Consider the following 12,739-nt stretch of genomic DNA (forward strand, 5'->3'; position numbering starts at 1 on the left):
TTTGCATCCATTAATTTTGATGTGCTGTGGCCCCTATCAGCCACCATACACCTGACTTATATTTGCAGAGAAAATTCATAATATGACCTCTTGAGGTATATTTTACTAATATATATTAATAACTGCAGAACAGACATTATATATTGCATGCTGCACTTTTCTTTTGTAACAGTGAATGTTTGAATTTATGATTTTTCGTGACGCATGCACAGCAGTCAGGCACCATTTTGTCCCTTAGAACTGACATTTGACTTCAGTGAGACTGCTGAGTGTTTAATAGAGGACAGAACACAGAAATCATCTTTACACACATGCATCTTACAACAGCCCTCATGCATGGTGCAGTGTACATCCATCACCCACAGAATAACCCAATCCAGCAGGCAGGGACCGCACCGAGTCTGGTTCAGCAGGGCTCGACATAGCCATTTGCCCGCTGGCCTGGCATCGATTTGGCCCACTTTTGGGCCACTACAGGCCAGTACAATTTATCAAATGATGGCCCGCTCGGGCCACTACAAAAATACGTAAAATTCTATTTATTTTACCATATTTTGCGGTGGCAAAGTTGAATTTCTTCACATCTCCGTGTCATCAAACTTCACCGAGTCCGCCATGTTTGTTTTGGTCTTCTTCTTCTTTGTTTGCTTTGTTCTCACACCACGGACCACATCTTGCATCTCGGCCTTGGGTATCGTTAAGAAATGATATCAGTAGTCTTTTTGTTTAACGATTCCCTTATCGGTCCTTCAGAGCGACCGTTGTTTTTGAGGGTCTTTGTCTGGAAAATGATCATTTCTTGGCGTTGATTGCAGACCCTGCAGCGGATCTGCAATCAACCGCTTCTGCAGAGCGACTGCACTTTGAAGCATGAAGCAATGGTTCGATCCGCTGGGTCGTTGGACTTTATGTATTGGTTCCTCTCATCTTCGTTCTGCTGACCGTTTTTTACTGTCAGTTCCAAAGGTCCGGTCAGAGCTGGGAAAGAAGGGCTTTCAGTTTGCTGCACCCTCTGCATGGAACCTTTTACAGAATGAACTAAAACTGAGGGAGCTGGTCTCCTTAGAATCTTTTAAAGGACTTTTAAATGACAGAGATGCTGGCACATGGACATGTAGTTGTTTTAACTAATTTTTTAATTATATTGTAAAAATGTGTTGTTTTTGAACTTTTATACTGAAACTTTTCCATTGGCTGGTAATTGTTTATTCTGTATGTGTGGTGGAATGCTGAAACTGACACGTAACCTTGCTGCCTGTCTTGGCCAGGACGCTCTTGCAAAAGAGATTTTTAATCTCAATGAGACTTTTTTCCTGGTTAAATAAAGGTTTAATAATAATAATAATAATAATAATAATAATAATAATAATAATAATAAATTTTCACCTCTAAAACCCTAAAGAGCATATGCCTGTGAGTAATATATGCCCTTTTATGTTAAACCAACCTGTTATGGTCTTCTGAAACAGTTGATAGATGTATTTTATAACTTAAAGACGGGACCGATGCTAACGCGTTAGCTTGTCTATGGCATTTTCAATGTTAAAGTTAGCATTAAGCTGTTTGCATTTCAGCACGTTTGTGTGCATTTGTTTTCTGTATAATAATTAATGGCTCAGCGCTTGTTGTTGTAAAAGAGTCAAATGTATTAAAAATTATAATATTTTTTAATTTATTTTTATTTATATATGAATAATATTAATAGCAACAACAACAACAATAATAGCTCTTAATAATAACTCTTCAGAAGCAGCAAGTCCCCTTCTTAACTCCTCTCAAAGCCATTAAAATATGTCAATCGTGACTGTGAGTAACTTTTGTGCAGATTAAAGTCGCTAAGTGGGATTTTGTCTTGTTGCAGTCAAGAAACGAGAATCGTCCTCTGTTCCGTTGGCACAGCTCCAAATGCTGCACGGCTCTCTGCTGAGACACAGTCCGGTTGGCTAATAAAATAACTTCAAAATGAATTGCCGCTTTAAATAGTTAAATGGTTTTTGGTCCAGCGAGATATCGGCATCAATTTGATCAGCTAGCATTTAGCTTAGGTCCGTGTGTTATACATCGTACGGATAAAGTGAGGAACCTTGGAGTAATTTTTGATCCTGCGTTGTCCTTTGATCTCCACATTAGAGACATTACAAGGACTGCCTTCTTCCATTTGCGAAATATAGCGAGGATTCGTCCTGTTCTGTCTATGGCTGATGCTGAGACTTTGATTCATGCGTTTGTCTCTTCTAGATTGGACTATTGTAATGCTCTATTCTCTGGCTTACCGCAGTCCAGGATCAGGGGTCTTCAATTGGTTCAGAATGCTGCTGCCAGACTTTTGACACAGAGCAGAAAGTTTGACCACATTACGCCAATCTTGGCGTCCCTGCACTGGCTTCCTGTTTCTGCAAGATCAGATTTTAAAGTACTGATTTTAGTTTATAAAATTGTTCATGGACTTGCACCTCCCTATCTGGCTGACTTGATAAGCCCCTATGTACCAGCTCAGGCCCTGCATTCTCAGGGTGCAGGACTTCTGTGTGTTCCCAGGGTGAATAAAAAGTCTGCCGGTCACAGAGCTTTTTCCTATCGTGCCCCAGCTCTGTGGAACGATCGGCACACATTCGGCAGTTGGACACTGTGGAGACCTTTAAATCACGTTTAAAAACTCATTTATTTTCCCTGTTTTATCATTAGTGTTATGATGTGTTTTTAATCTTGTATTCTTTTACTGCTGTCTTTCTTTTATGGTTGTTTTTATTGTGTTTTAAATTTTTAATTGTTTTTTATGTTGTGAAGCGCCTTGAGACGATTTTGTCGTGAATTGGCACTATATAAATTAATAAATTTGAAATTTTGAAATAAAATGACACCTCTTTCCAAACGCTGTAATATGGAAAATGAACTACAATCAAATGCAGTGTTTTTTTCTTCCCAAAATGAGATGTCCTGCATTCTTTATGAATTAAACTGATGCTGACGTGAAGCACAGCCAGCTGCAAGAGCTCAGCTCAATAAAATGAAAATTATTTTAAAAATCATACAATGTGATTTTCTGAATTTTATTTATTTATTTATTTATTTTAGATTCTGTCTCTCACAGTTGAAGTGTACCTACGATATAAATTACAGACCTCTCCATTCTTTGTAGGTGGGAAACTTGTATAATTGACAGTGGATCAAATACTTATTTGCCTCACTGTATGTTCATCCACGTTTAGCATCATAAGAACTGCAGATGTGTCCTATAATGCATTTTCATCCCCCCGGTATGAATGGGGGGGATATTGCCATCAGCATGTCCGTCCGTCTGTCCGTCCATCTGTCCATTTTTGCTTGTCAGCACTATATCTCAAGAACCAGTTGACCAATTTCATTCATATTTAGCATAAGGGTGTACTTGGGTGATCCTCCGATACTTTGTATTCCTGATTTGTGGGGACGTGTGATCATCTCCTGATGACTCTTGTTAATTTAGTGACAGAGAAAATATCAGCGTGAGCTAAATGAAGAAAGCATTCCTTTTATTATTCTACTAATAAGCCTTCAGTTCACAAGATTTACAACGCTTTAGGGAGTGTTAATTAGAAATACACATTTCCCCATTTGGGGCCCACAGGTGGATGCTGGGGTGGAGGCAGGGCTGAGAAGCAGCAGTACCACTGATGCAGCAGTGGCAGCATTTGATGGGCAGAGGGGGAACTGGGAAATTTGCATGTTAAATGGTCTGCCCAATTTGGAGGAAGTATTTAGTGTATTACGTAGCAATGTAGCAGATAGGAAGGACGAAGGTGGAGGAGGAGGTGTTGCTTCATCTCAGGGAGCTTTGGTGGCAACTCCCATAATTGATTTGTTCATAGTCTGTGGTGATTTGCATGCAAATTCACTTCCTTGCCAGAAAACATCTTACTTGAATTCATCATCTGAATAGCAGTGCACCAGGTTGCAGAGCATGCGGCTCTGAAAGGGAATAACAGATAAAAATCTGATTGGTTTAATTTGTGTTATTCACAAAACACGCATGAGACAAAAGTACAACTCCTTTGCCCCCTGCACGTTACTTTAGGCCCAAACTGTATGCTGTGTGTGCAGCCAACTAGAGCTAGATGTGATCCAAATACACGTGCACTATTTGCTTTAGACTGTGCACTATAGATCGTCTAGTGCTGTGCGACATGGGTGAAATTATCCAAATGTGTACAAATGGTAAATGGACTGCATTTATATAGCACTTTTTCCATCTGCATCAGATGCTCAAAGCGCTTTACATTAATGCCTCACATTCACCCCAATGTCAGGGTGCTGCCATACAAGGTGCCCACTACACACCAGGAGCAACTTGGGGATTAAGAACCTTGCACAAGGGCACTTAGTGATTTTTCCGGTCAGGCTGGAATTTGAAGCAAGGATCCTCTGGACTCAAGCCCAACACTTAACCACAAGACCACCACCTCCCCCTAAGAGAATACAAGAATATTTTCCAATATATGTGATAAATATATGCAAAATCAATCAATTATTCAAACTGATTTTGAAACCATGTGTGTTACGCTGGATTAATCTTCTCCTATGTCTCATTTCCAATGAAATGCAACATACATACAGTATGTTATACATACAGTTTACATACGCACACAGTGCACATATTGTATGCATACCTTTGTCTATCTTTAAATTGCTGAGCCATATTATGGAGCATCAGTTTAGTGTTTAGCAGCATGAGCAGGAGGCGGTGCAAAGTGCTGACAGACAGAGTGGGTTTTCATCAGGGTTTGACGGGGACTGAGGCCTACGCACTGCAAAGCTACAGGCTCCTGACTTCAGCCTGAGAACAGGGCTGCAGGTGTGAGCTGAAGCTCTGTGCAGGCTGATACCTCACATCACACACTCACACACCTCTGGAAATGGACTTTAACACAACCACCATGTTCATACACACATGCAGTAAAACAAAAAATAAGCAATAAACAACTAAAAAATCACAGCGACAACTCTGTGTGTGTGTGTGTGTGTGTGTGTGTGTGTGTGTGTGTGTGTGTGTGTGTGTGTGTGTGTGTGTGTGTGTGTGTGTGTGTGTGTGTGTGTGTGTGTGTGTGTTTTTGTTTTTCGCGGAATTGAGCCAAACCTAGCACACATATACTTTGACATCCAGAGAGTAACACCCTGTAGGCTACTGAGCACTTTACAAAAACTGTTGAGAAGTCACACCTTCTTCTCCCTCTTTCGGCTGCTCCCGTTAGGGGGCGCCACAGCAGATCAATCGTTTCCATCCTGTCCTCTGTATCTTCCTCTGTCACACCGATCACCTGCATGTCCTCCCTTAGCACATCCATAAACCTCCTCTTTGACTTCCCTCTTTTCCTCCTGCCTGGTGGCTCCATCATCAGCATCTGTCTCCCTTTTTACTCTGGGGTCCCTCCTCTACACATGTCTAAACCATCTCAATCTTGGCTCTCTGACTTTGTTTCCAAACCATCCCAACTGCGCTGTCTCTCTGATAGGCATTCACTCACTTTCCAAGATTTTATTAAACAATCTGGTTAGAAACTCCACTGCCATGTCTCCTAAACATGTCCATGCATCCACTGGAATGTCATCCGGACAACCCAGTCTCATGGCAGTTCATGGCGACATTACAGAAAGAACATTAATCTATGGGTTGGTACCCCTGTCACCAACCCATAGATTAAGTCACCCTACAAAGCACCATCCCATGCTGTCTAGCTACACTCTCCCCTGCCACCATCTCACGGTGTCCAGTTTCTTTTAGCTTGCACCTTCCTTCTTCCACTCTTACATGTCACTCTGTGCTTCTCCCTTTTCTTAAAGTAGGTATTCACCACAGCCTCCACCGCACCATCCTTTTTGCAAAATCAACAACCATCTGTCCCTCCACATTCCTGTCCTTGATACCTTATCTGCCCATTACTTCCTTGTCAGCTTTGTTCCCTTCACCAACATGCCCATTGAAGTCCACTTCTATCACCACTCTTTCATGCTTAGGCAAACTCTCCACCACCTCATCTAATTCACTCTAGAAATGTTCTTTCTCCTTCGTTTCACAATCTACCTGTGGGGCATATGCACTGATGATATTCATCATCACCCCTTCAATTTCAAACTTAACACTCATCACCCTGTCAGACACTCACTTAACCTCCAACACACCCTTAACATACGCTTCCTTTAAACTGACTCCAACACCATTTCTCTTCCTATCTACACTATGATACAACTTGAACCCACCATCTATGCTCCTGCTCTTACTTCCCTTCCACACACAATGTATCTACTTTTTCTTCTCTACATCATGGCAGCCAGTTCTCCCTTTACCAATCATACTGACAACATTCAAGGTCCCAATTCTCACTTCCACCCTTCTAGTTTTCCTCTTCTCCCACTGTTTCTTGACACCTTCTCCTCCTCCTCGTCTTCTTCACCCAGTAGTAGTGCAATTTCTGTTGGCATCCTGTTGGGCGATGGCACCGGTGACGGTCATTGTTAACTCAGACCTCGACCCATCCAGTATGGAAATTCGATTTGTACTCTGCATCTTTGTTTTTGGCTTGTTTTACATCGGATGCTTTTCCTGACACAATGTAGCTGAGGTTGTGACCGTAACTCGGAGTGTTTTGAGATTTGACATTTGTTACGGTTATTGCAAAATCTAGATAAACTCAGTTTTACAGGCAGAAAACTCAGGAGGATAAGGTGCCAAAAACAAAGGTGATTTATTTGGTTTCCTAAAATCCCACAAATCCAAAACAGTCTTAAATGTGAACGTGTCCTGATCACCACAAAATCCACAGAGTAAATGAAAACAAGATCCAAAAACCAAAATGTCGCATAACCAGACACAGCATACTCATGGAGGAGACCATAAGAGAGCAAAGACGAGAGCAAAAACAGAGAGAAGCAAACACAATGAACTGACAAAGATGGATAAACAAGGAGGTGCTTAAATAAATGGTGGAATTAACAACAGGTGGGTGACATACGACGAGGGGGAACATAAGACTCACGTGGACTAAACAGAGAGCAGGGAGATAACTGAACAGACAAACTGGTGCAAGAATGATATTAATAATAATAACAACAATAATCATAAGAACAACAACAGGTGAGAAAGAAATTAAATACAAGAACCAACCAACAAGAAATAAACTCCGGGAAAAGAAAAAAAGACATCCATGACGGTGACAAAAACCACAAATGATTAAAAAAACCTGATAATGATCCAACAAGGTGATAAAATGTGCTAAAGTCCCCGTCACACATAGCAAGAATGTGGAGGAACCATTCCTGACACGGCAAATTTTGCCATAATCTGAAGCAGTCAGGAAGAAAAGAGGTGTGGTCAGCCCTATCAGAACGTATCCGGAGTACCTCGTCCTTGCACGATGGTATCCAAAGCGCATGTAGACAACAGATGATACAGACTGCTGTCAGGTGGCCATAAAAGGTGCTGCAGACTGCCCAGTGTTCAAATGTCTGGATGGCAAACACAAACACAGGTGCATGTGTGCACACACACGTGGGGCTGCAATTATCACTCAGCTCTGTGTGTGTGTGTGTGTGTGTGTGTGTGTGTGTGTGTGTACATTACGCCATCAGATAGGTGTCCCATCTCGACGGCGCCTGGAGGGTTTTGAACATGTACATAAAGCAAGAGCTTAACATACACCGGTGCGTGAATACATACAACATGCATGATACAAAGACACACAGGTGCACACATGGAGCAGGGGAGGCACAGCCGCATACACACACACCAGGGGAAGTGGCAGCAGGGGGAAGTGCCCACAGAACCACCACAACTTTACAGTTAATGCCCTGCCTCCTTCTACCCTCCTCATTTATCCAGGCTTGGGACCGGTACTCAGAACATACTGCCTGCACACCCATAGCTGAGCTTATTTGCTATTATAGTGTACCTCAACAAGACAGCAACATTAGCTATCTACAGAACCAGTTCCAATGAAGTTGGGATGTTGTGAAAAATGTAAATAAAAACAAAATACAATGATTTGCAAATCCTCTTTTACCTATATTCAATTGAATACACCACAAAGACAAGATATTTAATGTTCAAACTGATAAACATTATTGTTTTTTGTGCAAATATTTGTTCATTTTGAAATGGATGCCTGCAACATGTTTCAAAAAAGCTGGGACAGTGGTATGTTTACCACTGTGTTACATCACCTTTCCTTCTAACAACACTCAATAAGCGTTTCTTTCCCATCCTTGGTTGATGTACGACTTCAGATCAACAGTCCTGTTTTCTGAAATGTTCCTGAGCCCACGTGGTAAGATCCTTTACACAATGATGTTGGTTTTTAATGCAGTGCCGCCTGAGGGATCAATGTGGTTTTCAGCCTTGCTGCTTATATGTAGAAAGTTCTCCAGATTCTCCGAATCTTATGATTATATTATGGACTATAGATGATGGAATCCCCAAATTCCTTGCAATTGAATGCTGAGAAACATTGTTCTTAAAGTGTTGGACTATTTTTTCATGCAGTTGTTCACAAAGTGTTGATCCTTGCCCCATCTTTGCTTGCGAATGGCTGAGACTTTTGGGGATGCTCCTTTTATACCCAATCATGACACTCACCCGTTTCCAATTAGTTGTACTATCTAGAAAGGATCACAAGTACCACCTATTTCAAAGGAGGGTCCAAACATTCAAAGTGGACCAAACTTATAATTTCTTTGTTTTGTTGTTTCTTCTCTATGACCTACAGGAAACGAAGTCCATCTGCATCCAGGGATCCAAACCAAAAATACGACCAAAGGGAGGGGGGTGACCACTCACAGTATGCCCTGGCAGACGGCAGCATGCCCAGATCACCGTCTGAATATGGGGATGGAGACCCTCGGCGGGTTCCGCGGGGCCAACATTTGTATCCAGATGTAGAAGTGACACGGTTGGGATACCGCCGGGGACCGGGACGCTGGCACTCACAGGAATACCCTCTGGATCAGGAGCTAGATGGGCCGCCAAACGAGTATGACCTCCAGCGACAACGCCAGGAGGAATTTCAGGCACGTTACCGCAGTGACCCAAACCTGGCTCGTTATCCTGTTAAGCCGCAACCCTATGAGGAGCAGATGCGTATGCATGCTGAGGTAGGACGCATGAGGCATGAGCGGCGTCACAGTGATGTCTCACTAGCCTACACAGAGCAGGATGAGCTTGGACCAATACGACTGTCCCGTCAGCATCTCACCGAGCGCCGGCCGCCTATGGTGGGACAGCGTTCATACTCTGTTGACCGCTGCTCCCCTGGCCCCATGGGTCCTGGCTTTGGAGGCCACAGGACTTCCAACCACAGCCCACCAACGCCACATCGCAGCCCTGTGCTAGGTGACCGATCTGGGGACTTGCGGAGAGGAGATTTGGGTGTAGGTATGGATTCCATAAGGAGGCAGCAGCACCACTTGGATCCCAGCTCAGCTGTCCGGAAATCTAAGAGAGAGAAGATGGAAAGCATGTTGCGGAATGACTCTCTCAGCTCGGACCAGTCGGAGTCAGTCCGACCTCCACCTCCCAAGCCCCATAAAACTAAAAAAGGAGGGAAGATGCGGCAGGTGTCCCTCAGCAGCTCTGAGGAGGAGCTGGCCACCACCCCAGAGTACACCAGCTGTGAGGATGTGGAGATAGAGAGCGAGTCAGTCAGCGAGAAAGGTAGGAGCCACAGACTTTTCTCCTTCTGCTGCTGTTAAAACCATTCACAGCATTACGCCACATTTCTCAGTCATTTGAACTCCTCAGATATTGTTTAAAGTAATTTTAAATCTCTTTCTCACTGAATGTTGTTGCTGGAAAAGCACTGCTTAACTCTTCTTTTTGTCTCGTTATGTATTGAATGATTAAGCAGCTGTTGGTTCATAACAACCTTTTTCTCCTCAGTCTACAGTGTGTGTGTGTGTGATGTTGTGTATTTGTGCATGTGGCTCATTATTTTCTGTTTATCAGAACATATTTGAATTTGCCAGATTTAATTACTTAAAAAACTCATTAAAATGATTTAAAGTAGCTCAATAGAAGTTCCTGAGTAAAAATACAAAATCCTGGAAAAATGCAAATTTACCAAAGCCAGTTTTTTTCTTTACATTTTCAACTTTCTTTTTGCAGGTGAGAGTTAGTTGTCATATTTAAATCAAGAATAAAAAATTGTCATGTTTTAAGTTGGCTATCCACAACAATGATGTCCTGTATATGATGCAATATTGTCTCATTGTAGAAGCATCAACATAAAGCAGAAGCGTATGGCAGAAGATATGCACAATAACAGCACAGCTGTTGCCGTCTTTGCCCCTGCAGTCTGCTCTGTGCAGGGAAGGAGGGCAGGAGCTGCACAGCAGGTTTTCTCATCTGTGGTCCCTGCAAAGTTCTCCAGTATTAAAGAGAAAAAAATAAGGTCACATATACTATATTGTGTGTGCACAAGATACGATTTGTTCACCTAATTTGATTAATTACAACAGTTACCTCTGCCAAGGAGGTAATGTTTGTAGTTAAATTTGGTGAGCAGATAGATCGCGTTCCACCAACGTTTAACTCCAAAGGTTGTGAGAGGATGGTGATGACATTTGGTGAGCAGATGGACAATGTCCTAGAAAATAAGGAATTTTATTTAGCATTTGATTGAATCCAGAAGCTGAGCAGAGGTATGCACTCTGAGTGCCACATTTGATGAACTTGCCCAACGTGCCAAGTGTGTGCACGGAGCACACTAAACTGGGAGTGACACTGAGTGACAGATATCACTAATGTGTGTTTATGTGGATAGAACCAAACGCACAAATACATTTACTGGCCACAGAATAGATTTTGTTTGCACACACAGACACGTGTGCAGATTTGGGACTGTGATAGGGTCTCATGTCAAGCTCCCATTGTGTACATGCAGCAGTATGACTTGTTTCTTTGTGATCCTGATGTCATGAACTCATATTGCATCATCATGCAGTAGTGTATGGCTGGCTTTTGTTTTAGGAATAGACAAATTTGTGTTCCTTCACACGTGTTGATACTTTCTGCACAGGCAGAAACAGCTAAAGGAGAAAGTTGCATTCCTGATCAAACTTTTGATCATGGTCATTTGGGTTGTTTCTGTTGTCATTATGATTTAAAAAGAGTAAAAACAATTGCTTGACAATAAATGGCTTCACTCAACCACTAACCATGAGTGGACAAAACATTTTTGTGTTATCATTCATATTCTTTGAAAAAATGGCCAAAAAAAGAGAAAATTCTGCCAGGGTATGTAAACGTATGAACACAAATGTATGAGGGAATAATAAAATAAATCAATAAATAAATTGCCCTGTTTTTAAAGCAGAAAATGTGTATAAACGGGAAACAATGAGCCACAAAATCCTGTGCAGGTCTGTGTCTTTATTGTCTGTCAGTCTTCTCTAACAGCTCCCGTTCCTTGAACGAGGACACCACGTGCACTCATGATCCAACCACTCATATTTCAGTGTGTGTGACTCTGTCTTGTTGTGGTTTAAATGAACGTTAACACTACCACTGTCCAGACCTGGACCCGGTCCTTCTTCAGTCACTTTATGACACGTCCAGCCACGCCTCATTATGAGTCTCCTGTATTGGACCGTGTGACATAATGAGCAGGTTGAGCTCATGACGTGAGATGCATGAACAGAGTATGATTTGTGTTCAATATCGTTGAGTGATGTTGTCTTCAGTTCAACAACAGAGGTAAAGGAAGCATAAGGGGAGGAGCTAACCAAGCACTGTGTTTGTGCACAAGAATGAGACTGTTTAAGATTTTTTCTTCGTTATTGTCTAATTTAAGAAGAATTATAGCCGACCATTCAGTGGTCATCATCATCATCAAACAATGTTACAGCACTAAACTTGATTTTGTAGCTTTTACAACCACACACACACACACACACACACACACACACACACACACACACACACACACACACACACACACACACACACACACACACACACACACACAGGCCTGTTTTGTACACTGGGACATGTACTGATATCTGTGGAATTAGTGTTGTTGTATCAGGAGCAGCAGCTTTAAAAGGTTGCACCCAATCTTGCAAAAAGGATGTCGGTCGTCATGTCTTTTAAAAAGTACTCTGTTAACCAGCTGTGACAAGCTTATATTTGTGTTTCTATAGCAGGATGTCTTTCACCATATTTTGTATTATAGGGTGTGTTTTTTTTTTCTTTTTTGGGTGGGGTGGGGGGTGGGGGGGGTGCAGTAAAGATTACCATAGTATCTGGTATGAACATGTTGATGTTGACTTTTTGTCATTTTTGTATCATGTCTTTATTATTCTTGATAGGTTAACCCTCTGGGGCCGACGCTGTCGTATACGATGGCTAAGACCAAGCTTTACTAAATTATAAATAACTTTTGAATGATATGAGGTAGAAACTTACTTTTTTGCTGAAAAGTTAACTCCACAGACTTTCGAGTTAGCCTTCGGCCATCTTTGTACTCCTCATAGAAGTTGTGATAGAAGTTTACCAAAGCCAAAGATCATTTTTAGGAGTGATATGTTACTAGTTGGCCTGTTTGAATAGCCCCCTGGGTGCTCCAATGAGTACATACTATTAGTACATACTCAGTGCGCCCTGCGCCATTACGCACAGTGATCAGTGAAAGCAGGAGCAGACGGAGAGCCTCTGATGACAATCTCACGTGCTCAAACAAAGAGTGTGTAACTATCAGGATTGCGCCACTAGTTT

The 12,739-nt window shown here is 42.1% G+C and overlaps 1 protein-coding gene across 44 annotated transcripts in view; it reads left to right on the plus strand.

Annotated features, from left to right (window-relative positions):
- The window catches only part of rims2a (regulating synaptic membrane exocytosis 2a), a 725,652-nt gene that overhangs the window by 327,536 nt on the left and 385,377 nt on the right, over positions 1-12,739 (plus strand). For all 44 annotated transcript variants that reach the window (XM_034173773.1, XM_034173780.1, XM_034173800.1 and 41 more), the window contains one exon: positions 8,736-9,679. In XM_034173773.1, the coding sequence (XP_034029664.1) occupies positions 8,736-9,679 (944 nt within the window). The remainder of the gene's footprint in view (positions 1-8,735; positions 9,680-12,739) is intronic.

The sequence above is a fragment of the Thalassophryne amazonica genome, chromosome 7 (assembly GCF_902500255.1).
Source record: "Thalassophryne amazonica chromosome 7, fThaAma1.1, whole genome shotgun sequence".
Classification (NCBI taxonomy): domain Eukaryota; kingdom Metazoa; phylum Chordata; class Actinopteri; order Batrachoidiformes; family Batrachoididae; genus Thalassophryne; species Thalassophryne amazonica.